This window comes from Neomonachus schauinslandi, chromosome 1 (assembly GCF_002201575.2).
Source record: "Neomonachus schauinslandi chromosome 1, ASM220157v2, whole genome shotgun sequence".
Lineage (NCBI taxonomy): Eukaryota > Metazoa > Chordata > Mammalia > Carnivora > Phocidae > Neomonachus > Neomonachus schauinslandi.
Window position 1 is genome coordinate 203,656,606 of NC_058403.1, and position 26,876 is coordinate 203,683,481.

General features: G+C 58.0%; 2 protein-coding genes across 5 annotated transcripts in view; both read left to right on the plus strand.

The window, feature by feature from the left end:
- The window catches only part of BRD4 (bromodomain containing 4), a 37,162-nt gene extending 18,799 nt beyond the window's left edge, over positions 1–18,363 (plus strand). Inside the window, exons 10-19 of one of the 4 annotated variants that reach the window (XM_021683294.2) lie at positions 1,004–1,114; positions 10,671–10,723; positions 10,836–11,220; positions 11,814–12,233; positions 15,199–15,573; positions 15,693–15,823; positions 15,958–16,163; positions 16,257–16,494; positions 16,811–16,889; positions 17,710–18,363. In XM_021683294.2, the coding sequence (XP_021538969.2) occupies positions 1,004–1,114; positions 10,671–10,723; positions 10,836–11,220; positions 11,814–12,233; positions 15,199–15,573; positions 15,693–15,823; positions 15,958–16,163; positions 16,257–16,494; positions 16,811–16,879 (1,988 nt within the window). In that variant the 3' untranslated portion in view covers positions 16,880–16,889; positions 17,710–18,363. Of the gene's footprint in view, positions 1–1,003; positions 1,115–10,670; positions 10,724–10,835; positions 11,221–11,813; positions 12,234–15,198; positions 15,574–15,692; positions 15,824–15,957; positions 16,164–16,256; positions 16,495–16,810 lie in introns of all 4 variants that reach the window. The other 3 variants (XM_021683297.2, XM_021683296.2, XM_044914057.1) reach the window with 3 other exon arrangements.
- A 3,103-nt stretch (positions 18,364–21,466) lies between these two features.
- On the plus strand, positions 21,467–25,267 carry EPHX3 (epoxide hydrolase 3). Its single transcript, XM_021683300.1, has 7 exons — positions 21,467–22,002; positions 22,229–22,314; positions 22,677–22,834; positions 22,947–23,075; positions 23,936–24,039; positions 24,133–24,269; positions 24,363–25,267. Exons 1-7 carry the CDS (start codon positions 21,760–21,762, stop codon positions 24,586–24,588), a joined length of 1,083 nt encoding a protein of 360 aa, XP_021538975.1. The 5' UTR covers positions 21,467–21,759; the 3' UTR covers positions 24,589–25,267.
- The last annotated feature ends 1,609 nt before the right edge of the window (positions 25,268–26,876 follow it).

Below are 26,876 nucleotides of genomic sequence, written 5' to 3' on the forward strand. Positions count from 1 at the left end.
ATCCGTGGTTCACTTTGCCTTCCAGACGTGGCCCTCTCCCTGTGCAGGCTGTTTTTCCAATTATAAAAGCTGTGTCCTAGGCAAAGAAGCCTCTGGGCGGTGGCAACATCGCAGTGGACCCTGGGCTGTGGGTGTGCCATTCTCAGTCTCCTGGCTGGTACCCATCGGGGGCCTGCCTGCACCTCAGCAGCCTCCGCCCTGCTCCTAGCAGCGCTGCTCTCACTCTTGCCACTGAGCCTTCCCCAAAGCCAGCCACTCCCACCCTGCCACCGCCTCTTTGCAACAGGCATGGGGGTGGGGAGCAGGGGCCAGGAGGAGAGGTGGTGGGTCAGCATTGTCGTTGCCTGCTGTTCTTCTCTAGTTCCACATCGCCTCCTCCACGCAGTCTGCCAAGCAGCTCTTTCCTGTTAGAAATGCTTTGTCTTAGCTCACAGCTTTAGTCTTGAGACCAGTAGGACTTAGGATCCACGTCAGCGTGTGATGCGTAGCCTCTCGCCCAGCCTGGACTGCCTCCTGGGGTTCTCAGGCCCCTCCCTGGGGCACTATACAGTGACGTTCTGCCCTCGGTCTACATGCCGTGGTGCTGGGAGACTCGGGCTCTTTCATGGCTTGCTTTGTCTCTCCTGTCATGTCCCCTTTAGGTCCCCTTCACCCACTGCCCGAGAAGTAGCTGAGGGAGCCCCAGCCCAGCAGTTCCTCGTGTTAGGGAATCCCCTCCTGCCTTGTCTTGTACTCTCTGAGGAACCCAGCACGGGGTATTCTGTGGGGTCGGAGGGGCTTTGAAATTCTGGTATTAAGCCAAGTTTTGGCTGACGTGCAGTAGACTGGCAGCTTACCACTGGGAAATGTGGGACTGGCAGGGCCTCTTAGTAGCAGCCCTCTGGCTCACAAGGCACCGACTCCCTGCTGGCCCTTCTTGCAGGCTATTGGGGTGTGCCCTTGGCCAATGGCAGCCTCCTAGGTCGGGGCCCTGCGTGACTCAGTCTGTGTTGCTTTCTTACAGCTGAGAAAGTTGATGTGATTGCTGGCTCCTCCAAGATGAAGGGCTTCTCATCCTCGGAGTCAGAGAGCACCAGCGAGTCCAGCTCCTCTGACAGCGAAGACTCTGAAACAGGTTAGGCATCTTCCTTCCTATCTCGTCGCATTCCTGCCTGTGTCGGGCTTAGTCATGTGTCCAGGCTGCTAGACACCAGAGATGGTGGTCCTAAGAACTTTCTGGGCCCTCCCATCTTAGAGGGCTGCCATGGTAACCCTCTACCTGGGGCAGTGGGTGACCCTGTACCCTGAGGAGAAGTTGCTGAGGGTATTGACACTGCACAATCCTGGGGTGTTGGGGGGGCGCTGGTGAGGACTTTGGGTGTTGGGGCCCAGGTGGTGGCATTGACCTTAGGGTGACCCTGCCCAGTCTTACGGTCTTCCCAATGTCACAGTCGCATGCAGCATGGCTGTTCCAGGTGATGTGCTTTTGCAGGTGTGGAGCAGTCTGCTCTCAGCTCTGCTGTCACCCAGGCTCAGGGCAGTGCCGTTCTCCCCAGAGTGCTCACAGCTGCATTGGCTACTCCTAACTGTGCACGCATTTGGACCAGTGTGTCCTACAACCTCTTAACAGTTCTCTCTCCGTGTTTCATGGCCTGCACGTGTGCCCCCTGGTGCCCTGGCAGAGCCCACCACCCACCTGAGCAGCAGCTTCAGTGTGGCGGGGAGGGTGGGAGCAAGTGAGGGCAGGCGGAGATGCTGAGAGCTGCATGGTGGTAGGGAGAGGAGCTTTTCCTCCAGATGTGTGCTTTCCTGGTTACTCTCAGGGAGCAGGCAGGTGCTCCCACTGGCCAGGATGAGAGGCTAGAGAAGAAGAAGCCTGGCAACCAGCCTGTACTGTGAGGTGGAGCTGGCCATGTGTGTCTGGGTGCACGCGGTTGCCCCTGGGCAGGTCTAGCTCCATCAGCTGAGCAGACAATCTGCAGACCACCAGAGAGCCAGCTCTGGGGCCTTCTGGCATGCCCCTCCGGAGGCAGCCTGTGGTACGCGTAGGCACAGTGGGAAACGTGTTTGGGCGACAAAGACCCCTGGTGTTTTCTTTTATAGATCTGTCCCTTCTCTGGCATTTGATTCTTACTGGAGATAAACAGTAAGCCCCACTTAATCAGTTCATCAACATAATGTGATCTGATCATGCCAAGGAAGTGTGAGGATTGCTCACAGCAGCTCGGTGATCCCACTGCAAGGCGTGTGCTCCCACAGGTCCTTGTGTGGGCTCAGCCTGCCTCTGGGGCAGTGGAGGATGGGAGGGTTTCTGGGCCTTCTCACTCTTCCTCTCCGCTTTTATGGTAAAGGGTACCAGACTTTCCTAGTGGGTTGGAGGCTTGCCTTGGGATGGGCTAAGGACTTCTACAGAACTCCAAATTCTGTGGACTACCTCATTTCCAGTGGGCTCAAATGAGACTGATTAAGCTATATTCTGTATTTATTGAGCTCCAGTGTATGCAGAGACTGCTGGCAGTTTGCTGCCCTCCTGTCTCCATCTTTTGTCCTTTCCTTCCTAACCAGCAAGCCCCCCCCCATGGCTTTTTAATCTATCAACCAGCAGGGGGCGCCACACCCTATGCCTGCCAGGAAGGGCTGGCCCCAAGCCAGGGCCACTGCACTCAGTAGGATGAATGGCCATATTCTTGGGCCCAATTAGCATTCCTGGTGGCCACTGACTTCTCACTTTCGGTGCCAGCCACCTCTTGGGTTTGCCTTTTGCTCTGGGCTTTTGCACCTCCTGCGGTTCCTAGCAGGCTGCTCCTACTAGGGGTTTCACAGCCTTTTCTCCTAAGGATCTGAGTGACCAAAAGAAAACCCCAGAGGTTGGAATTGGCAGGAGACCTGATTGTTAAAACAGTGCAGTTTGGCCAAGGGCAGACTGCCCCGACGTGGCACCCAACTGTCAGGTCCTGATTGCGAGTCTATAACTGTGGCCTTTGTCCCTGATCCCCGAGCTCTTCTTTGGGGCGTGTTTGCTGGAGGAAGGAGTTCTCCTGGGCTCCTGAGTGCCCTGCACCCACCTCCTGCCGTGTGCTGTGGGGTAGCTGTGACGGCGTCTCCGGCAGCTCTTGACCGCTGAGGTTATTTTTTTCCCTTTTTGTTCCCCCTTTGAAAGAAATGGAAAGATTGTGCAACAAGTAATCTGAGAGTCCTGGGAACAGCGGTCTGGGCGGGAAGGAGGGTGAGATTTACAGTCTCTGAGCCGTCGGCCTTCAGGCTCCCAGGCTCCAGCAGTTCGGCCCCCGTGGCTTGCTGGGCTGCTTCCGGCTCATCCCTCTTTCCAGGCATCCTCCCTGCCTCGTCTTGGGAGGCTCCCATTTGTCTTCTAAGTTCTGGCTTTTCCTTTTTCATCTGTGTGCACTGGAGAGCTCTGTTGTGGGTCGACTGGGCGCTTCCACCCTGTGGGTTTGTGCCCTGGGGCTCAGACACTGTCAGCCCCAAAGTGAGAGCTTGCACCCCTGCACCACTCAATGCAGCCATCCCCCGCCCCATCCCACACAGGAAACCGCACGCACTTCCAGGGCAGCTCCTCCAGCAGCTGCTCAGGCTGGGTCCCTGGAGCTAGGCAGCCCCAATTTCTGTGACCAGTTAGTGGGGGTAGGGCAGGGTGGGGGGCGCTGAAGGTATTTCCTTTGGTCCTTTGGGGCTTAATTGTTTTGCCCTCCTTGTTCTTGTGTTTCCATTTGGACCGGAGCCGAAATTCCTGAAAGGGCCTATTTTTGTCACTTGTACTAAGGGTCATTTCTGCTGACAGGGCCCGAGACATGAATCACCAAAAGAAACCAAACAGAGGCACGAAATTGGGGCTTGATGGGGGTGGGGGGGGTTGCATAGACCCCTGTTGGCCACTCTCCATAGATAAGGATGCTGTGGGCTGCTCAAGGCACAGGGCTGGTCTGTGGGGCCAAGCTTTAGTTCAGGGAGGCGGTGCCCCCACAAATGGGAATCGGGGGATGGGCAGGTGGGTTGGACTTTCCTAGCTCCGTTCCCAGGCCACCCTGTGTCCTGTCTGCCTCCTGCGCCCGCCCGCCCGCCTGCCCAGAAGCACGCTGTTGGCCAGTCCCGCCACATCCTCCAAACCCAGCTATTACTTGGGTTGTGGTCTTTTGTTGAGCTTCAGTTCTGGCTAATGACTGAATCTGCTTCAGGGTTCAGTACTGGGACAGGATAGGGGATACAGATGCTCCTTTTCCATGGCCATCCCAGGTGGGCTATGGGCAGAGCTGTGGCCTCCCTGTCACCCGTGCTGGGATATGTCTGCCTGGCTCATGGGGCCAGGAGGGATGTCCTAGGACTCTTTTTTCCAGTCTTCCACCCAGTCATATTACTGATGATGGACTCCTTCCACATGCCATCCACAAGTCTTTGTTTCTGGGTAGGGTGGACACACAGCTCATGTCCCTCTTAGGAGCACATCCTCCTACCCCAGCTACCTGGCCTGGGACGGGTTCGGGGAGGTGTGGGGCAATGCTCTTGGATTTGGGCCTGGTCTTCTAGTTGCAGTGAGAGCACACTCCAGCTATTTTAGTCCCCTTGTTTCCTTTTCCCAGGATTGGAGCATGTGGGTGTTTCTTAATAGCTCCAGGGGAAAAAGGAATGCTTGATGTTTTGGAAAGATTTGAGCCGGAAAGTGCAGACAGAGGCCATGGGGCGTTCTTCCCAGACAACCAGCCTCAGCTTCCGACCCCTGGGGTCTTTGAGGGACTGGGTTCCAGTCCCATCTTGGGGCCTGCTGCTGCCTACTCCAAGGGTATGACGCTTGCTCTTGGGAAAAGGGAGAGGCCCCTGGTAAGGGTGGGGGTGGGGTGGGGATAGGAAAAGACCTGGAGGATGGGACTGTAGCTGGTCTGCCTGTACTGTCAGGTGACCCCTCATACACCCACATGCAGGGGTCGCAGCTGGAGGGACTCTGAGGCTTCATGGGCGAGGATGAGCCTTGTGGAATGTGTCCTGAACAAGAGGCTGGCCGGTGGGTGGGTTTTTCCCACGCGCACACTTGAAGACCATGGGAGTGCGGTGTTGGTTGCATCCGTGACTCCAACAGAGGCATCCGCTCTGCTGTGTGAGTGGGAACGGGCCCCACGCCCCTCTCCGGTCAAGGGGAAGCACACTCGATGCCCTGGGAAAAGAAGGACAGCTTTACTCCTCAGCCTGTTTTCATTTTATCCCCCCCCCCCCCCACCTCCTTGACAGTGTGTAAAATTGCTTCCTCTTTTTATAATTTGGGTGTTTTATATTTGTTTTCTGTTTTTTGTTTTTGTTTTTTTGTGTGTATGTGTGTGGTTATTTATTTGGTGGTGGTGGTTGTTTCTTGGGGTTTGTAGGAATGCAGAAATGAGGCTGTTTGCTAGAGGTCCTGCACTCTAGAGCCCCTTTCTGGAGGATTTTCTCATCTCTGCCCAGGCCCTGAGGAAGGGCTGGCATCACCTCCGTGAGGTAGACAGTGTGCAGAAAAGCAGGTCCAGAGGGGACAAACAAGGGGGTGCCTGATGGGTGTGGCATACCTGGCTGGTCTTCAGGAATGATGGCAAGTAGGGCAGGCAAGGGCGCCTCTCACATTCAAAGACCTTCAATAAAGGGAATGCCAGCCTACGCTCACGGTGCACATGGAACTTGTTACTGGAAGCAGCTGTTCTGTGTAGAAGCATAAACAGGGCTCTGGGTGGTTTTGGAGACATCCATGTGTGCAGGGACTGTGCCCCTTGTAAAGGGAAGGTGGGTCCATCGCCGCCCGTGGCTGGCCAGGCAGGGGGCAGGGCTCCTAGACTCCGGCGCTGTTCTCTCGTGCCCTGTCAAGCGGGCAGGGCACAGGAGGCTGGCTCGGTCTGTGGTTCTTCTGTTCTTGTGACTTGAACGGTACATTCCACACCATTTCTCTCACACTGGTTTCTCTCTCCCTCTATGTAGGTCCTGCCTAATCATTGGACACGGACTCTTAATAAAACGGTCTTCAGTTCCAGATTCCTTCCCAGCAAGCTATAGCTTAAGTCCATTTTCTTCTGTGAAAGGGACAGGACTCCATCAAGTTATGGAATTCCTCAGAGCCCTGGGCCTGTCCCCTGGGGTGGATTAGTCATGTCTAGCAGTACACGCCTAGTCCCGCCTCCGGGAAGGCTGCCTGCTTGGCTGGCCCCCCAGGCCTCCTGTGTAAAGACTGCCTGGCTGTCCTGCCCAGCCTCCCTGGTCATCTGGGGTCTACTGGGCAGGTGGCATCTCCCAGTGGGTGATGACAATCCCCCCTGCACACACATAACGTGGTGCTGCTCCGTGTGCAAGGCCCCATCACAAGTATGTTTTCTCTCTTCATCCCTCCCTCTTTGTCTGGATCCTAACTGCTTTCCTCCTGGACCTTAAAATGACGTTAGCCCAGGGAAGGTCTCATTCAGTCTAAGGAAGAACACTCATCTAGAGTTTTTCCCCGTGAGGGACAGGGGCCTTAGGGGCAAGCCTAGTTGGGCCTGCAGGCTCGCGGGGCTGTCCCTCTGCATGCCCTCTCTCTGGTGGCTTGTGAGGCCCCGTCAGCTGGAGGCTGCCACCAGCTACAACTGACTCCCAGGCCCCAGGAGTCTTCCTTCTGTTTTCATTGTCCCCATTGTTGCCTGTTGGGCATTTTCCCAACTTTTTTGGCCTCTTTGCCTAAAGTCACAAGAGGGGAAAGTACCTCTTGGGCTGTCTCCCTGTCGTCCCGCCCCCCCCCACCAAGTAATTAGAAGCAGGCTGCAGTGATCAGGAAGGTCGCTGCTGAGGGGCACTCAAGGAGAAACGGCCATGCAGCCAGCTGACCTAGCCCCTGGAGTCCCTGATTCCTGTCCCCAGTGGGGTGAGGCACTGGGCTAGTGGACGAGAAAGGGCTCTCAGATCCAGAGCACTGGACCAGTCCATCGTGAGGCCATCCGAGCCCTCGGGGCCTGCTCCGTGCACATCTCTGAGGGGTGTTGCTAGCACCCTCCCATTCTTCAGTGCCCTAGAATAATGACAGCCTCCGGGGGTGGGGCAGTCCAGGGTGACCGCATCATCCAAGGCCTCTGAGAGGCACTGAATAGGATTTTTTGCTCTAAAAATAAATATCGGCCCTTTTTTGGTCATGAATCCAGCATTTCAGCAGAAAACTGCCTGATGAAAAGTCCCCTAAGGAATAGCATCTGTGTTTCAGGGAGTGCTTTTTTTTTTTTTCTTCCTTTTTAAAATGTAGTTTGTGTGTACTTCTTCAAGGCCTATAGCAGTTTCCTGGCATCTTGGCGCCTGCCTTATGGAGCTGGAAGCAAGTTTGAGGAGGTGTAGTTCACCATCAGCAGGCCCTTGGGCACTGGCCACCTCCTGTGCGGAAACCCTGGGATCCTTCCTCTGGGCTTTGTGTTATAGATCCAGCCCCTCCAGAGCCTCCAGGGCCCTGCAGTGATGCTTGCAAGTTCCTAGGCTGCTCCCTGATCCTCTGGCCGGTCGATTTCCAGTCAAGCTCCATTTGCCAAACAGACTATTTTGAGCTGCCCTTTGGCCTGTGCCTGATGTGTTCCCAGTGCAGCTCGGCCTGGCTGGAGCCAGGGGGCTTCATGCCCGGAGATTCCCACAGGACAGTTGGGAAGCTGTTGGCATTGTCTTTCTGGGAAGATTCTGCCGTCTTGGAGCAAATGGCAGCCTGGATTCCCACATTGTCGGCCTGTGTGCTGTCCCGCCCCGCCCCTTCCCACACTGGTGCATACCAGCTCTAGCCACAGGCCAGCTCTCCTGCAGGGTCTTTGCACCCTTTCTGTCTGTGGATCCTGGCCTCCTTGCCCATGGGGCTTCCATCTGTCAGAGAACTTGATCTTGAGACTCAAGCTGTCACCTGTGCCCAGTGCCCCAGGAATAGAGCATAGAGAGCAGTACCCACTCCTTATTGGCAGCCTCCTGTGTGCGGGCAGGGGAAATGCCAACTGAGCCTTGACACACCAGCTGGCCTGCACAGGGCCTGAGGAGTTGCTGTAGGAGGGGTGGGTGGCCTGGGCCTCTGCTAGTGCCGAGGCTCCCGTCAGTTGAATTGAGTTGGGCTCTGTGCCTCTGCCCTGCCCCTACCCTCAATCCCGTCTCCTTCCCTTGAGTGGGGGTGGGGGGCGGGAGGAATCAGTGTTTTAATCAGATTTTACAAAAAAAAAAAAAAACACGTTTTAATTCTTTGTACAATTACCATCCTATGTAAAGATGAAATTTGTGTTGAGTTCAAGATTTTCATGGAATAAAGATCACACAGTACTCGAGGCCATCTTCATGTAACCCTTTTTAGAGAGTTTTGTGTGGGGTGTCTTGGGGCTGGTGTGTTGTGAAGCTGTGCACTTCCTGTCTTGTCTTCCTACCAGTAACTCGGACAGGAGGCTCAGGCCATGTGAGCCAGATGCAGCTGTCCCAAGCAGGCTCCAGCAGCCCTTGGTCCCTGCCGCCGGCCCCTTTAGTGTCCTCTGGTCCTGGAGGTCCTCTGTACACCTCCCACTGGTTCTCCCACTCTAGGCCTGCCCCCTCCCCACCAGCACTTCCTCACGGAGACCTGGACCTGGGACACTTTCCAAGGCAGCTGAGACCCGCTCTCTGGAACTCCTGGGACCCCACTGCATTTTGTCCCCATGAGTGCTCCTGTGGGCCTCTACTCACCCGCTGGGGGGAGATAGTGAAGGCTCAGAGGCACCATCCCTCCTTTATGGTGGAAAAAACAGTGCTTCCCCTGGGGCCATGAGATGACAGGCCACCCCAGCCCTCTCCCCACAATACGCTGTCTTCTCTTGGTCAGACTTTACCCATTGGCCCCTTTCTTACCCCAGTTTCTGATCCCCCAGCCTCCCAAAGGCCTGCCCAGTGTGTGAGCAGCTGTTCCAGCCTCCCTCGAGCTTCAGTGCATGTTACTGGAATCTGCTGGGAGAGGTGCCCATCCTGGAGGGACCCTCAGCCCCTTCCTCCTGCTCCCTTCGGCTCAGTGGCCTCTGTATACCGTGCTTTCCCCTAGTGCATGTAGGGTTCCTTTGGTCCTGGGCCTCCCACCTCTCTAGTTCAGTGTGCCTCCTTTACCCCGCAGCTGCCAGCCTCGTGGCCCTAATCCTGCAAGTCACTCAAACTGTCCCCTTTTGTATGTCCCATCCACAAGAGTGTTCCTCTCACCTGGTTTCCTGCTGTGACCCAAAGAGCCCTGAACTCTGTATCCTGGCATCTCCAGTGTCCAGGTTTGAGACTGGGCATATGGTTCCCGTGTTCCAGATGTCCCTGGTTGCTGCCGTTTGTGTAAGGACCTGTGTCTAGCTGCTGAGGTCTGTGTCACACTGTCTTGTCTCTTGCATGGAGTGGTGAGCTCTCGCAGGGCACGAGGTCCCTTCTCATCCCATTTGGTAGCGCGCTGTACCCTGTGGCCGTGCACCTCCCAGAAGCTTAGCACGGCCCTCCATGAAGCAGCTGCGAGTGGAGGTAGCAAAGCATGTTGTCCTCCCAACACCAGCAAGAGCCAGCACCCTGGCAAGGAGCTTAGGGGATGCCAGGCAAAGCCATGAGGTGTCTCTTGGTGACAGGAATTCGAAAGGCACCATGGGTCCCACCTCCCACCTGGTTGGTGACTTCATCATTTCCTAGCCCATGAGTACTACTGACTGGTTCTCCTCTCCCTCTCTGGGGTTTGCACACCAGCGATTATTGGTGAGGGGCAAACGGCTGTCGAAAGATCCTTAGCATATATCTGTGGAGTGGGTGCAGAGGTGGGTGTGTGCACTGGCTCTCGCACGTTCCTCGCAGGGGCAGGCCCACCCTGGACGAGTCCACACAACAGCAGCAACCAGCCGTCGGCCCCTGAGGTATCGGGACACACGGCAGGGAGAGGCCCTGCAGCACATTGGCCGTGTCCCAGCACGGGGACGTCTCTGAGGCCGGTCTCCCATGAGGAAGGGAGCGCTGGTTGGTGGCCTCTCTTTGCTGGCCAGTGGTAGTGAGCACCTTCCCTGTTTCCTCCTGGTCATTCCCGGGAGGCCAGCCTGTTTGCTTCCCTCCCACCCTCCCCTAAAGTGCTCACTCCGCGGCCAGGCATGGGCCGACACCTCCGTGCACGCTCTCCCCCAGTTGTGCATCTCTGCTTCCCCTGGGAGGCTGGGGAGGAGCCAGCATGGAGGGCAATGCAGTTAGAGGCCACCATGTTGTTACTGTAGCTGTGTGACACGGGGCCAGTCCCTTAGTCTCTCTGAGTCTCGCTTGGCTAATCCATCAAATGGATGTGATGATTTCTAATGTCACAATTGTTCCAAAGCAAAGCAGGTTGGGGTACAGACACTTGGGTCACCATAGTGGCGTGTGACCAGCAAGTAGGGGGAGACACGGGGCAGGGAGGTGTCCGTAGCTCAGCTCCCAGTGTACGTGGGTGTCATCCTTTAATGGAGCCAGCTGATGGTCTGAGAATTGTCAGGGAGGCTTTTCAGATATGGTCCCCACTAGGAAAAGCGGCAGGCAAATGGGTAGGTAACACCCCACACGTCTTTCCCTTTCCCGTGACCGACTCCCATCCCAGACAGAACCCACCTACCCTCCCTCTCACCATCACTGGCCCTTCTCCTGAACTTACCCTCTGTTTTCTCCTTGCTCTGCCTTGGAGGCCAGCTCACAGTCCTCTCCCCCAGAGCCTCACCACCTTCTCTTTCCCTCTGCAGAGATGGCTCCGAAGTCAAAAAAGAAGGGGCACCCCGGGAGGGAGCAGAAGAAGGTACGTGGTCTCGGGTGTCCTCCAGCAGGCGAGCAGCGGCCGCCTGCCCTCGTGGGCCCTGAGGGTACCCAGGCGTGTGCCGCCTGCCTGACGTCAGCCTGTCTGTCTGCAGCACCATCACCACCACCATCAGCAGATGCAGCAGGCCCCGGCCCCCGGGCCCCAGCAGCCCCCGCCGCCTCCCCAGCAGCCCCCGCCGCCTCCACCTCCTCCTCCTCCTCCTCCTCCTCCGCAGCAGCAGCCCCCGCCCCCGCCGCCCCCGCCCTCCATGCCGCCACAGGCGGCCCCCACGATGAAGTCCTCGCCTCCGCCCTTCATCGCTGCCCAGGTGCCCGTCCTGGAGCCCCAGCTCCCAGGCAGCGTCTTCGACCCCATCGGCCACTTCACCCAGCCCATCCTGCACCTGCCGCAGCCTGAGCTGCCCCCCCACCTGCCCCAGCCGCCCGAGCACAGCACTCCACCTCATCTCAACCAGCACTCGGTGGTCTCTCCTCCAGGTGAGCTGCAGCCACAGCCGCCGAGGGTTGGGGAGGCACTCTGGGCGACCTGTGGGACCCCCGCTTCAGTGGGGGAGGTCCAAGGGGAGGTCAGTGGCTCTCCCGAGTGAGCCGTTAAGGAAATCATGAGCCACCGAGGCACAGGCTCTGCATAGTTAGTGCCTCCACATGGAAGATACGGACTCGTTTCTTCTGCTGGGCCAAGCATTGTGTGAGGTGGAAAAAAGATATGTGTGCGGCCCGCCACCGCCCCAGCTCCCAGTTGAGGACGGAGGTGCTGGGACACACACACACACCTGGGGGATTCAGGGAAGGCCTCCTCTGAGACCTGAAGGGCAAGTGTGAAAATAGGGAGCAGCTGAAAGGAAGGGAGGAAGGTCAGGGGTGCAGAGCGCAGGGCAGAATGGTGGTGGTGAGGAGCCCAATCTTGTAAACCGCTCTAGAAACTGTTCTTATTCTGGAGTTTGTGGGAAGCCCAGGAGGGCGGAGAGAGATGACTAGTTGGAGGGAAACCAGTGGAGCAGAGAAGCTGGGCTGGGGCCACGGGGTGCAGAAGCCGTGAGCCTCACTGCCACGCTCTCGTGTCCTTTCAGCTTTGCACAACGCGCTGCCCCAGCAGCCATCGCGGCCCAGCAACCGAGCCGCCGCCCTGCCCCCCAAGCCTGCCCGGCCCCCGGCCGTGTCGCCTGCCCTGGCCCAGCCACCCCTTCTCCCACAGCCCCCCATGGCTCAGCCCCCCCAAGTGCTGTTGCAGGAGGACGAAGAGCCACCCGCCCCACCCCTCACCTCCATGCAGATGCAGCTCTACCTGCAACAGCTGCAGAAGGTGCAGCCCCCCACACCACTACTCCCTTCCGTGAAGGTGCAGTCCCAGCCCCCGCCCCCCCCGGGCCAGCAGCCGCCACACCCGCCCCCCGGCCAGCAGCCGCCGCCACCACAGCCCGCCAAGCCTCAGCAGGTCATCCAGCATCACCCTTCACCCCGGCACCACAAGTCGGACCCCTATTCAACTGGTAAGTTGGCTTTTGCCCCTGGGCTCTGGGTAGGCTGGTGCTGGGCCCAGAAGTTTGTCTTTGAGAAGCCAGACTGGTCGGTCAGCTCATGCTTCAGGCTGGGGTGGGCTCAGAGCCCCACTGTAAAGGCTCTGGGTTGGTTGCAGAGGTGGCTGAAAGGGGGCGTTGGTGCTTCATGTAGCATTTTTACCTGGGGTCTGTCTTGGCTTGCAACCCGATGACTGGGAACAAGGTCCCCACTGGCCCTTCTCTTGGAACTCACAGTTAAGAGCATTACAGTGCATCGTGATCCTGCTAGGTGGGGAAGCCAGGAGCCCGGGGAGGCACCTGATCCATTTCTGGAAGTCAGGGCAGGCTTCCTGAAGGAGGTGATCAGAGGGTGAGCCAGAGCTGATTTAACAGTGGGGAGTGAGGTCCAGGCAGAGCTAGGGGCAGGCCTGGGCAGCAGGGGGCTATTTGGGAACCTGTAGGAATAGGTGCTCTGCTCTCAGCGAGGCTCACCTGGTGGGAGTCAGGACCTCGTGGGAGAGAACTGGGCTAACGCTGTACCCGGCAGCCGTTTCCTGTTCCTGCTTCCTATCTCCAAACTGATCCAGGCTGTCCTTTTTCTGTCGACAGTGTTGATCAGGCCACGCCCTCTTGCTTTTCCTGGCACTTGTTTTCTAAGTGTCTGTGACCAAATGTGCTGGCCGGCCTCGGCAAGGGAATTGTTCCGGGCAGTGCCTCATGGCGTGGTGACATGTGAGGGTCAGGGTTAAGGCCCCTGGACTTGGCAGTGCAGACCACGTAGCCTGGCTAGGGAGTCCAGGTGCCGCCTGCAGATTGAACAGCAAGGCTGTTGAGCTTAGGCTGTGACTGCTCCGACACCTACAAAAGCTGCCAGGTGCCAGGTGATGGTTGGACTCCCTGAGCCAAGAACAGCCGGCTGTCCTCCCTGCGAAAGGCTGGTGCTGGTCCTGGTCCCCGCAGCTGTGCGGCTGTGCCTGTTTTCACCCTTAAGGCCAGGCTTCCCTGTGGGGGGCAGTGATGAGCAGGAGATGAGATGCCTTCAGTAGAGCTAGTTCTTGCAGTGGGCAAGTTCCCTCTGACATCCTATGCTCTGAGTCCCCAGGCCCACCTCCCCTGAGCACCTGGCCTGGGGTGGGTCACAGGGAGCAACGTGGGTTGGAGTGCAGCTGGGGACTTCGGGCCAGAGGCCAAGTTGGAGTCCCAAGGAGGTGCATCCCTGGGCAGGGCACCTGGCCAGCTTGCAGGCACTACCCCTGAGCCCCTGGGCCTCCCCTCCAGCTGCTGGTGGATGAAGCCATGGCAGGCAGGTGATACCTACAAATCATAGATCCAAGCATCTGCCTGCCACCACCCAGGTCAAGCCTCGGCAGGTGCTGGTGAGGGAGCCATCCCAGATGAGAGACTGTCACAGTCGTGTGCCTGCAGATCCCTAGGCCTGGACTGGGGCCCCCAACACCAAGGCTGGCAAAACCAGCCACATGGGGCTGGGGACCAGGGTGCAGGTGTGGGCCGGCCTTCACCACCATGATGTCTCTGAGCAGCTGTTCTGCCTCTCTGGGGTTAGGAGCAAGTTCTGGCTTCAGAGAGATGGGCAGGGAGGGTCCAACCATACATGAGGCATTGTGGTCTGTGCTGGGCCCAGGGGGCTGGTGGAGGGCCAGAGGTGTTGGTATCTCTGCTGGCAGATGGCAGCTGGAATCTGGCCTGGGGGAGGTCAGTGGAAGGGCCTGTATGCAGAGCTTGGGTTAGGTTATTCATTGTGAGGCACAAAGCAGGACCAGGAGCAAGTGTACTGCAGAGAGGTGGCTTTGTTTTGTGGACAAGTGTGGCTTGTCCCATGCTGGAGCTGGCCAAGACATGTCAGGGATTCAAGCAGGAGGGTGTTTCCATGCTAGAGTAGGTAGAGGAGTCAAAGGCAGAACTTGGTGACTGTGACCTAAAGCTGTTTTCTCACCAGTGAAGCTGAGCTGTCAGACTTAAGTGCTTTGATGGCGCTTTACAGGCTCCTGCCTTGTGCCGGGTACTTGGACCTTGTGGCTGCCTGAATCTCCACTCTCCCACCCACCCGCCTTTGGTTTGAGGAAGGTGGGTGGGCTGGCCCAATTCCTGTAAGAACCACAAGCCGAGAACGTGTTCTACCAACTCTGCCGTGGTGCAGGCTAGTTCCAGCATCCCCCTTGAGTGGGGCTTGCAGGCTGAGTTGTGTGGGGAGGGTCTCCTGGGGATCCGGTCCTAGTCCCAAAGCATTCATCCATGCAGGCAGGTTAAGCCATATATAGGGACAGCTGGGAGCTCAGGCTGTCTGTTCTGTAAGGTTGTAAGGTTATTGATGTCCCTTTTTTTTTTTAAAGTTTATTTTTTTATGGGACACCTGGGTGGCTCAGTGGGTTGGGCTTTTGCCTTTGGGTCAGGTCATGATCTGGGTCCTGGGATTGAGTCCTACATCGGGCTCCTTGCTCATCAGGGAGCCTCCTTCTCCCTCTGCCTGCCACTCCCCCTGCTTTGTGCTCTCTCTGTCTGTCAAATAAATAAATCTTTAAAAAAAAAAAAAAAGGGTATCAGGACCCTGAGCTCATGACCTGAGCCGAAGGTAGATGCTTAACCCACTGAGCCACCCAGGCGTCCTGTTGATGTCCGTTATATTTAACCTAGGCTATGCCATGGAGCCATTTGGAGAACTTTTAAAAAGTACTCAGGCCCAGACCTTACCTGTGATCAACTATGTCAGGATCTGCTCTTCTCAAAGATTCCCAATGATTCTGACACACAGGGGCATCAGACGCTGGAACTGAGCTCATGGCTCCATGAAGCCCTGCTGTACACTGAGCTAGGGGCCTGATGTGCTTGGGGCTCAGCCAGTGTGGGTCTCCCCCCAGCTTAGGGGGTCACCTGGCTGGGCCCAGGCCAGTGGTGTCCACACGAGTTCTGCTGACATGCTCCTTGTTCCCTCTCCTAGGTCACCTCCGCGAAGCCCCCTCCCCGCTTATGATACATTCCCCCCAGATGCCACCGTTCCAGAGCCTAACCCACCAGTCGCCACCCCAGCAAAACGTTCAGCCTAAGAAGCAGGTAAAGGGCAGGGCTGGGCCACGGCCCCCAGGGCCAGGTGCGGGCCGGTGCCAGAGGCACCCACCTGCCTCACCGGCCACTGTGCCTGTGCCGTCCCAGGAGCTGCGTGCGGCCTCTGTGGTCCAGCCCCAGCCCCTGGTGGTGGTGAAGGAGGAGAAGATCCACTCACCCATCATTCGCAGCGAGCCTTTCAGCCCCTCACTGCGGCCAGAACCCCCTAAACACCCAGAGAGCATCAAGGCACCCGTTCACCTGCCCCAACGTGAGTGCCCTCAGTGCACTGGACGGGAGCTTTCTGTGGGCTGGTTGACTCCGCCCTGCTGGGCTTGGGGGCAGGGGGGAATGGGCCCCGGCCCGGGCCCACAGCGGTTTGTGTTCCAGGGCCTGAGATGAAGCCTGTGGACGTCGGGAGGCCTGTGATCCGGCCCCCTGAGCAGAACGCACCCCCACCAGGGGCCCCCGACAAGGACAAACAGAAACAAGAGCCGAAGACGCCAGTTGCACCCAAAAAGGTAGGAACAGTGAGTCCACAAGTGTCCCCATGCCAGGGAGGCACCTTGGGGGCAGGGTGGGGGGTGCCCTCAGGCTGTGGGCTTCTCGGTGCAGCCCGACTCCCCACCCACCCTGTGGTTTCTCTGCCTGGCAGGACTTGAAAATCAAGAACATGGGCTCTTGGGCTAGCTTGGTGCAGAAGCATCCCACCACCCCGTCCTCCACAGCCAAGTCCTCGAGCGACAGCTTCGAGCAGTTCCGCCGTGCAGCCAGGGAGAAGGAGGAGCGCGAGAAGGCCCTGAAGGCGCAGGCCGAGCACGCGGAGAAGGAGAAGGAGCGGCTTCGGCAGGAGCGCATGAGGTGGGCTGGGGTCGCGGGCAGCCTGGGGCCCCCGGGGCCGCCCCCCCGCCCCCTGTGCTGACCGGCAGCTCTGCCCTGCTCTGCCGCGCCCAGGAGCCGAGAGGATGAGGACGCGCTGGAGCAGGCCCGGCGGGCCCACGAGGAGGCGCGGCGGCGCCAGGAGCAGCAGCAGCAGCGGCAGGAGCAGCAGCAGCAGCAGCAGCAGCAGCAGGCCGCCGCCGTGGCTGCTGCCGCTGCCCCCCAGGCCCAGAGCTCCCAGCCCCAGTCCATGCTGGACCAGCAGAGGGAGTTGGCCCGAAAGCGGGAGCAGGAGCGGAGGCGCCGGGAGGCGGTGAGTCGGGGACCTCTGGGTGGGGGTCCAGCGTTGGAGGGGCTTGGAAAGGGGACCGGGAACCTCGGGGTGAAGGCAGTCTCTCTCTCAGAGGCGGGGCTCCCGGGTGGGGGGCTCCCGCTGGCCTGCACTGTGCTGGCCTCGGGCTCTCACAGGTGGCTCAGGCTCACACAGTCGGTGTTGGGAGGTTCCTGGGTGTGGGCCCCGAGGGCCTGGCCAGTGCTGGGGTTGGGGTTGGGGGAGCTTGGAAGCTGCAGTAAGGGTAGGGCACCTAGTCTCACTCCCTCCCTCCCTCCCTCCCTCCTCTCCCCTCCAGATGGCAGCTACCATTGACATGAATTTCCAGAGTGATCTATTGTCAATATTTGAAGAAAATCTTTTCTGAGAGCACCTAGGTGACTTCTTTGATTTTCTGGCGAAACGTTGACTCTCCATAGTGTTAGGGGCGGCAGTGGAGGCGGTAGCAGCGGCAAGGGGGTGGCTCCGGGCCTGGCCCTCCTGCATGCTGTGCCCGGGGCAGGCCTGACGGGCAGCTGAGGATCGCAGAGCCTGTCTGCCTTACAGCCAGCCGGACGTCCCGCCACCCACCACCCCCTCACAGGACGTCGGCTCAGAGCACGCCTCTCCACGAGCAAGTGCCGGCCAGATCCAAGCCGCACGTCCCCGTGTGCGGGGCAGAGGTCCTGCTCTCCGCCAAATGTCTACACAGTATACACAGGACATTGTTGCTGCCGCCACCGTGACTGGTTTTCTGTCCCCGAGAACGTGACGTTCGTGACGTCCTGCCCACCAGGAGTCCTTCCCCCACACCCCAGCCACTACCGCCCGCTCCCAGGAGGCCAGGGCAGGCCCGAGCGAGCTGGAGGCGGGCGAGGGCGCCGGCCCACCCCCTTGCTGGCACTGACTTTGCCTTGAACAGACCCCACCCCTCCCCTCCCCCCACAAGCCTTTAATCGAGAGCCGCTCTCTGTAAGTGTTCGCTTGTGCAAAAGGGAATAGTGCCGTGGAGGTGTGTGTGTGTCCATGGCAATTTGGAGCAAGGTGACTGTCACACGTGCGTGTGTGGGCCGGCCTCGCCCAGTGAGTGAGGCCACCAACCAAAGTCAGTTCCTTCCCACCTGTGTTTCTGGGTTGTTTTTTTTTTTTTTTTTTTTTTTCTATATATATATTTTTTGTTGGATTCTATTTTATTTTTAATTCTCTCTTCTCCTCCAGACACAATGGCACTGCTTATCTCCGAAATGGTGTGATCGTCTCCTCATTGAGCGGCGGCTGCCACCGCGCTGTGGGTAGTGTGTGACCGTGGCTGTACTGTGTAGTGAACATAGTTGGCATATCTTTGTTTGAAGTTTGTTGGTGACTCCACCAAACTGGTGTAAAAAAACTCAAAAAAAAAAAAACCCACAAAAAACAAAACACACAAAACACAAAAAAAACTGCCTATATTTTACTCAGTTTCAAACTTTATTAGTCAGTTTTTAATTATAAAGCCATGTTTTCTTTTCCCTCCCCACCCTCGTTTGTTTTTAATGTCAGATCTGTTTGTGTTTTTTTTTTTTTTTAACCAGGAAAGGAAGGGCCAGGGGACGAGGCAGGCACCGGGGGCTGGGGGGCCACAGACCCCTGAGGGAGAGGCTCCCCACCCAGCCTGACCAGCCAGCTGCCCCTTCCCCCACCCCCCCTTTTTTTTTAATTTTATAATTGGAGCCCTTGGTGAGGTTACGTGTGCCATGAGATCCCACTCTACACCACGACGCTGGTGCCTCAGTGTTGGCCAAACTCTGGAGTCACTGACTGGTTTGACTTTCATACGGTGAATATGCATTTGGTCTGTACTGATCATGGAATAAACACATCTCTCTTTTTTAATGCTGGCGTCTTCCTGACATTTCTTTGTGAACCACCTGTTGCCTAGGCTAGGCCCAGGGGGCCCCCGGGATCCCCAACCACCTTTGTACAAGAACTACCATCAGGGGCCACCTTGCCCATCTTCCATGACCAAGCTGAAGCTGTGACAGGGAGCCCAGGTACCCATTCTTCCTGTGGACCCTGGCCTTCTAGGTGGGTGATGTGCTCCAGCAGAACCTGGCCAAACTCCAGACAGTATTCTTCCCCCTCGCCCTTCTCCATCCTGGTCCCCCACTCACCAGAGGACTTGGGCCACTTCTCCCACCTCGCCTGCCTCTACCTTAACTACTCCTTTCATTTAAGCTCAGGGTTAACCAGATGTTCTTAGATAAGTGTACACCCCCCCCCCAACCAGGATCCTCACCTCCCACGCATGTAGACACGCACCCACACATTCCCTTCCAAGAGAGCCCGCCATGTGGCTGCCCGTGTGCCCACCAGCGTGCCACAAGGTAAGGGCGGCACTCAAGAGTGGTCCCTAGGATGTAAGATGAAAGTATCATTTATGTGCGCACAGACACAAACTGAAACATTTCTAGCACTGTTTATTAACCCTTATTCCCCTTTGTTTTTCAACCAGAAAAGCCTTTGTATCATCTTGTGTTTGGGATCTGGGAAACCTGGCAAGGGTGTAGTTCAGGCATCCAGCCAGAGGCCCCCACATGCCTCCCTGCCCCTGCCCCCACGCCCCAGCAGGCACTTCCTCATGTGCCACTGTGCTGGTTCAAGTGGGACTTATATTTTGGTTCTTTGGGGTTTCTTCCATCTTGTCCCGCCCCCTCATTTCTGTTCCGTGTTTTGTTTGGTAACTTCCCCAGGCCAGGTCCGACTGTTTAGCTGGAGAAATGGTTTTTGTCTGCACCTTCTAAAGATTTAGCTCTGCCATGGCCCTCTCCACACCTTCCTGATGGGTGTTTCTCTAACTGGGTTGTAATTAGAACTTGGATCTACTATTTAATTTCTCTGGCCATTTCCCACTCCCTCCCACAGTACTAGAAATCTTAGTCCTATACAAGAGTAAGAGGTGTGTACAAGCCCCCACTGTACTGTATGCACGGATCGCTTGGCCAATAATTATGTCAGTGAATCTGAGACTTGTATTAAACACTTTAGACATTTGTAGAAGGGAATTCGTAGACTTTTCACTTATATACTAAATTTTTTTTTTTTTGTGCAGTTCTCATTGCAAAAATAAACATTTGTACTGAATATAAAATTACCGTCCTGTGACTGCCGCTTTTTGTTTGAGGGTAGAGCTGGGGGTAGGGGGATGGTGAGAGTCAGTTTTGTGTAGCAGAGGAAGAAGGGAGATCCCCAAACACTCAGTAGCCACGCAGCCAGATTAGAGGACTTGGGAGGGATACCGCGATCATCCAGTGGTTGGAAAACTGATTTGATGGAAAGTGTAAACGAAACCAAAGTTATGATACAGGCTAATCGTGCAAGAAAAGGTACTAAGTACAGGGAGAACAAACCTTAGTACAATGCTGGTCGTGTAATCATAGCCATCTACCCGACGCTGAGATACACATTGTTTACTGAGGCGGAACCACATAAACCACCATTCCCCTTTACTAGGAACCCACAGACTTAATTATGGTCCCAGGACAGTGTAATGTTTAGCAGCCGGAACAATACAAAGGTAAGATTAGCAATGGGAGGTGACCAAAACAATGGAGTGCTTAAAGGAAACCAATAGGAACACTAAAAACGGGTAGGGCCTGTCCAATGGTGATGACAGTCCATGCAATACTTAATGCCCCCAATTGGTCATCAGGAAATAGCCACACGAGCGCGTTGCGAGATACCTGGATAACCACCAGAAGAAAGCTAAAAGCATTCCGATGGCCGCCTCCGGGCGGAAGGAGAGGTGGAGCCCGAGATTGTTGCTTTTTTCTGTAAGTCCTGTTCAGCAAGCTGTGTAGCTTTAGGCAAATGACTTAATCCCCGAATTTCAGGTTCGTGGTCTGTAATACAGGGATGTGATAATAATACCTACACTTAATGGGGGTGTTACACGGGTTAAACGATGAGTGACCCTGAAACGTTCAGGATCTTCGGGGAAGGTTGCAAAACAGGAGGAGGAAGCTGGCCGGGTCGGGCCTCTCGCCCGACCTTGCCCCACTTCCTCTTTCAGACAGAGCTCCAGTGGCTCAACCGGCCCGGTCCTCCAGCTCCCGGGCCGGGCCTGCCTTCTAGAAGTCCAAGAGTCTCCCGGTCTTCATTGGTCGGCACCGGCGGAGCCCCGGGCCTCAACACTCGCCGATTGGCTGCCGGGCGAGACCTGTCGCCAGCACGTAAATAACCACCGCCCTCCAATCACAGCCGTGTAGGGGCGGGCCGACGACGGGCCCGCTGGACTAACGAGGCCCGCGCGGGGTCGAGGCCATTGGACCCGCCGTTAGAACCAGGCCTGGGTGAGGGTGCTGCTAGGTCTCTCCCGGCCAGGCCAAGGACAGGGTCGCGCGCTCCAGGAAGGGGAGCTCTCTGAGGGCGGCGGCAGGGCCCCCCCGCCCCCAGGCCTCCTCGGCTTGCGGCGACCGCCCGCGACTCCCTCCTAACCCCAGCCAAAGCACTACCTGTCCCCCTCCTTCCGCTTCCGGGCCCGCCGTCCCCGCCATATTAGGTTCCGGCCCCGCCGCCCCGTCTCATTGGCCCGGACACAGGCCGATCCCCAGCTTATTGGCCCAGCCCTCGCACCCAAACCCTCCCGGCCAGCCTTAGGACCTTCTCCCGCCCAACTTCAGGCCCCGCCCCACCTGGGCTCCACCCTCTCCCCGCCCACCCTTTAAGCCACGCCCCGGTCCTGCAACGCCTCTAGGCCAAGTTGGGTCTAAGTTTCTGGCTCATAGGCCGCACCTAACCTGCATTGCTCCGCCCCTTCGCTTCAGGCTCCGCCCATTTCGCCCAGGTACCCCTGCGGCCCCCACGTTGGTACACATATCAGTCTCCCCCTACACTTCAGATCCCTACCCACCGCGGGCGGGAGTCCTACTAGACCCCGCCCCTTATTAAGCCCCGCCCATGCCTGCCCAATTCGCATCCCTTCTCCGCAAGGCTCCTCCCCAGGCACCGAAGCCCGGTCCTCACAGGCTCCATCCCCTCACCCCTTCCTGTTCGCTGTCGCCGTCGCGCCCAGGTATTTACCTGGTACTTAGGTGAGTCGTCTGCAGTGGCGGTTTCGGTCTAAGCCTCCCGCCTCTTCTCTCGGAGCGTTCCTCAAGCCTCGAAGGCACGGAGGGGCCCCGGACCAAAGGCGGTGGGCTCCCCAGCCCGGGTCCCGCCTCGGTGCGGCTGCCTGCGCCCCCCGCCCACACCCCCAAAGGCAGCGCCGAAGTCGTCCCGGGTCGCGGCGACATGCCCGAGCTGGTGGTGACAGCGCTACTGGCGCCGTCGCGCCTCACTCTGAAGCTGCTGCGCGCCTTCATGTGGAGCCTCGTGTTCTCCGCCGCGCTGGTGGCCGCCGCCGTCTATGGCTGCATCGCGTTCACACACGTGCTGTGCCGGCCCCGGCGCGGCTGCTGCGGGCGCCCCCGGAGCACCCCACCCGCCTGTCTGAGCGACCCCACCCTGGGCGAACACTGCTTCCTGACCCTGAAGGTGAGCGCGCGCGCGCCCCGGGGCAGGGGGGAGGGGTGTGTGGCCGTCGGAGCTTGGTGGGGGTGGGGGGCGTCGAGCAGCCCGGGAGGTCGGGCCCTGTAGGGCTGGGGCGGGCGGGGTGTGCAGACAGCACATGGTTGAATCCAAATCTGGGTCTGCACGTGGCTGGGGTGTTCAAGCCTAGCGAGGAAGGGTGCCCCAGGTCTCGGACTGTGCCCTCCCCCAGAGCTCGGGCCTGCGCCTGCACTATGTCTCCGCCGGACGTGGCAATGGGCCCCTCATGCTGTTTCTGCACGGCTTCCCAGAGAACTGGTAGGTCTGAAGCCCAGGGTCCTGGGGCACACAAGGCTGGAGGTGAAGCTGGAGGTGGAGCTCGGACCACCAGGGCATCCAGGAGGCAGGCACGCGGGCTGGGTAGACTGGGGGCACAAAGCATCCAGATGGGGTGCTAGAGGACAGGGGTGCTGTCTACAGGAGGAGGCCCTGAAGGGATATGGGACAAAGAGGTCTTGGATCCAGAGCACAGCTGACCTTGCCCTCAGCCTGGGGTTCCCCCATCTTCCTTTCTGGGAAGCCCAGGGCAGGAAGGTGGGGCTGGGGAAGGCCCCTGCTGGGCATAGGGTGGAGGTGCAGCCTGGGGACCCTGACAGCCTCCCTCCCCACCCGCCTGACAGGTTCTCCTGGCGCTACCAGCTTTGGGAGTTCCAGAGCCGCTTCCACGTGGTGGCTGTGGACCTACGGGGATATGGCTCCTCAAACGCCCCTCAGGATGTAGACTGTTACACCATGGACCTGCTGATGATGGACATCCAGGATGTCATCCTGGGCCTGGGTGGGGATACCCCCATCCCAGGCCTGGCCTCCCTCACCCTGCCTCACCTCTCCCTGGCATCTCACTTACACCTGTTCCTCTGCCCCTCCCCCCCGCCCCCGCCCCCGCCCAGGTTATTCCAAGTGTATCCTGGTAGCCCATGACTGGGGTGCGCTCCTCGCCTGGAATTTCTCCATCTACTACCCATCCCTGGTCGAGCGGATGGTAATTGTCAGCGCTGCCCCCATGTCTGTGTACCAAGGTGTGTTGGGGAGTCCAGGGTGCTGGGATAGGCCTGTGTGAAGGAGCATGTGTCTGTGTCTACGCTTCCCTGTCCACCAGTCAACACTCGAGGGGCTGGGGACACACATGACACACCCAGTCTACAGTCAATGACAGTACACTTAGGAGTGACTCACATGTTTTGAGCACCTACAGGTAACCATTGCTCTGACAAGGAGCTTGCATTCAATAACCTACACAAGCCTCCCGAGCATATGAAAGTGTTATTATCTTCGTGGTCCAGTTGGGGGAAACTGAGGCAAGAGAGGTTAAATGCCTTTCTTCTGGCAAGAAAGGTATAGATAACTAAGCAACTACAATAGCATGAGATGCCTGTCACCTCACCTGATTCTAATTCCCAGTATCATAGTCGAATGACACAGTGACATGGCCTCTCTTATCTTTTTTCTTTCTCTCCCTCCCTCTTTGCTGTTTTTTCTCGTCTCTCTCTGTGTCTAGACTGTCAGCTCCCCAGGGGCAAGGGAGTTTTGGCTGTTCCATTTACTGCTGTGTCTCCAGGGTTTTAAACAGGTCCTGGCATCCAGTAGGTGCTCAGTAAATATTGAAATGCATCCAGGCCTGGGCAGGGGAATCACACCAGTGGCTCTTGGGGGCTCCTGGGAGCTGTGGGGAGAGGTGCCCCCATTCTGTTGGGTACAGTGACGACTCGGCAGGGAGGGAAGATGGTACCCAGGCCAGGAGGAGTGACGAGTGTCCTCACGGGCTCAGGCAGACAGCGATGACATTCCTGAGTGTTGGAGCATCCGGATGCCTATAGGGGTCCAGGGATGTGGGGCCACCCAGGCCCAGGCCTCACATCTGCCTTTCCCCTGCTGCCAGACTACTCTATACGTCACATCGGCCAGTTCTTCCGTTCCAACTACATTTTCCTGTTCCAGCTTCCCTGGCTGCCTGAGAAATTACTGTCCATGTCTGACTTCCAGGTGCAGTGAGGCAAAGGCTGGTGGTAGGTGGAGGGTAGTGGGTTGGGCCTGGGCAGCCTGGGCACTGAAGCCACAGTCCTGTTGTGTACCCAGATCCTGAAGACCACCCTCACACACCGCAAGAGAGGCATCCCACACTTAACCCCCAATGAGCTCGAGGCCTTCCTTTATGACTTCTCACAGCCTGGTGGTCTCACTGGGCCCCTCAACTATTACCGAAACCTCTTCAGGTGAGACCAGACCCAGGGCCGAAAGCTCAGGAGACTTGTGGGGGCAGGGATTTGGGGCAGTGATTCTTCTGTCTGTCTCTGTCTTGGCCATAGGAACTTCCCCCTGGAGCCCCAGGAGCTGGCCACACCCACACTCCTGCTGTGGGGAGCGAAGGACACCTACTTCGAGCAGGGGCTGGTGGGAGCCATCAGCAGTCGCTTTGTGCCGGGCCGGCTGGAGGCCCACATCCTGCCGGGCGTGGGGCACTGGATCCCACAGAGCAACCCCAGGGAGATGCACGAGTACATGTGGGCCTTCTTGCAAGACCTGCTGGACTAGCGGCCCTCGCTCGCTGGCCTGTGTGCACCTGGGAGGCCGCACGGCGTACGTACAAGGATGGACTCCCGGATCTTGCACGGGCGCGGAACTCTAGGCTGCACAGAAGGGAGTCTGTGGGTGCCCTCAGGTGCACCAGCCCATAGGCTCACACACAGGTGTGCGTGTGTGTGTGTGGGTGGGTGAACAAGCACTTCAATCCTCGAGAGCCAGGTACAGCTCTGTGGAGCTAGATTCAGAGTGTCCTACCTCTCCCCTCCCCTGGGGCCTTACTCTTCTTGCCAATGTCAGACCCCAGAGCAGCACCAACCACAGACTCTGACCTTCCTGTCCCTGGCTTTCCTCTGCAATCCGAGTCTTCAGCTAAATGCTGCTGTGTCCAATAGGGTACCGGCAGCCACATCGGGCTGCTTCAATTTACGTGCAAAGTAATGAGAAGAAAATCAATTAAAAATTCAGTTCCTCAGTCACTCTGGCCATACTTCAAGGGCTCAATTGCCACAGCAGTATAAAGCATTCAATTGGACAGTGCTGAGAAGGGTACTCCTAGGATAGGGGTATCCACACCTGGCTCCCGACCAGCTCCCCAAGGGAGGACCCTCATGTGCAAGCAGCTGGGTGTCTAGACTCCTGTCTGTTTGGGCCCTGAGCAGCTCCCACAATCTTCCCTCCAGTCTTGACTCCAGGCCTTTTAAGCTCAAGTTCTCTTGCTGCAGCCTGGGAAAGATCCCTGGGGCCCCTATCTCCCATCCATGGAAAAACAGCTCTAGGCTCCGGTAGGATGGATGTGTGAGATTCTGGACTGGCCCAGGAAGGGACCAGCTCCCTGAATGATCATCTGAGGTCTGAGGCCTGCCTCTCCAGCTCCTGGAATTTCTCCAAATGAACCACAGTTTCTGCTGATTCTTTCTGGGGTCCTCTGGCTCCAGCCTCCAGATGGGGGTGGTAAAAGTAGAGGGTGAACCATCCAGCCCCTGGCTGGTGACAGCACTTCTATCTCCCCAGCCTTTGCCTGGCCTTGGGGGACAGTGTCATGATCTGCTGCATGATGAATCTCTCTGGGGCCCTGCAACCTCAGAAATACATTCTCTTATTCCTGGGGTGGGCCAGCCTGCTAGTCATCCCCCTCTGTCCTCTCTTGTCCCCAACAGAACATCCTTCAACTCATCATGTGTGTCAGGCACTGATCTAGGCCCTTGTGGAGTTAGCAGAGAACAGGCATGGAGGGCTATATGAGTGTATGATGGCTCGGGAAAGGCTTCCCTAGCTGGGGGACGCACTTCGGTCGGAGGCAGAAATAAGCTTAGGCTCCTGGGGTAACAATGTGGGGACTAGCGGCTGCTCGGGCAGAGTGAGGGAGGAGAAGGAGAAGAGGCCACACAGTCAGACCGCCAGGGGCTGTGCGGAGTTTGGATTCGATTCCCAAGGGGAGCCAGGGGAGGGTTTTCAGCAGGGGAGGGACATGGCTTGCATTTTGAAAAGCTCCCTGTTGTGGCTGGACAGTCCCACGCGAGAGAGCGAGCGGGGAGACAGGCGGGGGGCTATGCACAGCCTCAGCACGGGGCGGCCCATTAGGCCCCACGGGAGCCGGGACCCCCAGCGCCCGACCCACCCCGGGAAGCCCCCCACCACCCCTGCTAGGGTAGGAGCAGTGTCCCCCTAGGGTCGATGAGATGGGCCGGAGGGGAAGGGGACCCCGCCATCTCGGAGCCTGGGGCGAGGAGGCCTGCGGGCAGGACGAGGGCGGTGCGTCCAGGGGGCGGTGGGTCTGGCGACGGTTGCCAGGGTGACGGGGAAAGGGCTGATGGTTGACCGGAACGGGTAGCGGTTGTCTGGGTGATTGAAGGGGCCCAGGGAAGGCTGACGGGAGGCCTCGGACAGTTGCCGGGGCGACGGGTCCGCTGACGGTTGCCAAGCAACTAGAAGGCGCCGTCTTCCGCCTCTGCCGCAGGCTGGAGGGAGTCAGAGTCTGGCGGGGTGGGGGGGTAATTAATCGCGGTGATTGGACAGAGTCCTGGCTAGTGCGCCAATAGAGACTCGTGGCTCGGCCGAAGCCCGCCTCTCCCAGCCTGAGCCAATCCGGGCGCGCCTTTCTCGCGGCCGAGGGGCTTGGCGCGCGCAACCCTTTGAGCGGGAGATGGGACCTGGAGGGCTCGGAGTGGGGGCGGCTACGGCTGAGGCCCCTCCCAGGCCCGGCAGCTCCCTCTCCCTGCTCTGAGCTCCTGCCTCCGAATCACCTTTCACCATTCATTCATTCATTCATTCATTCATTCATTCATTCATTCATTCAT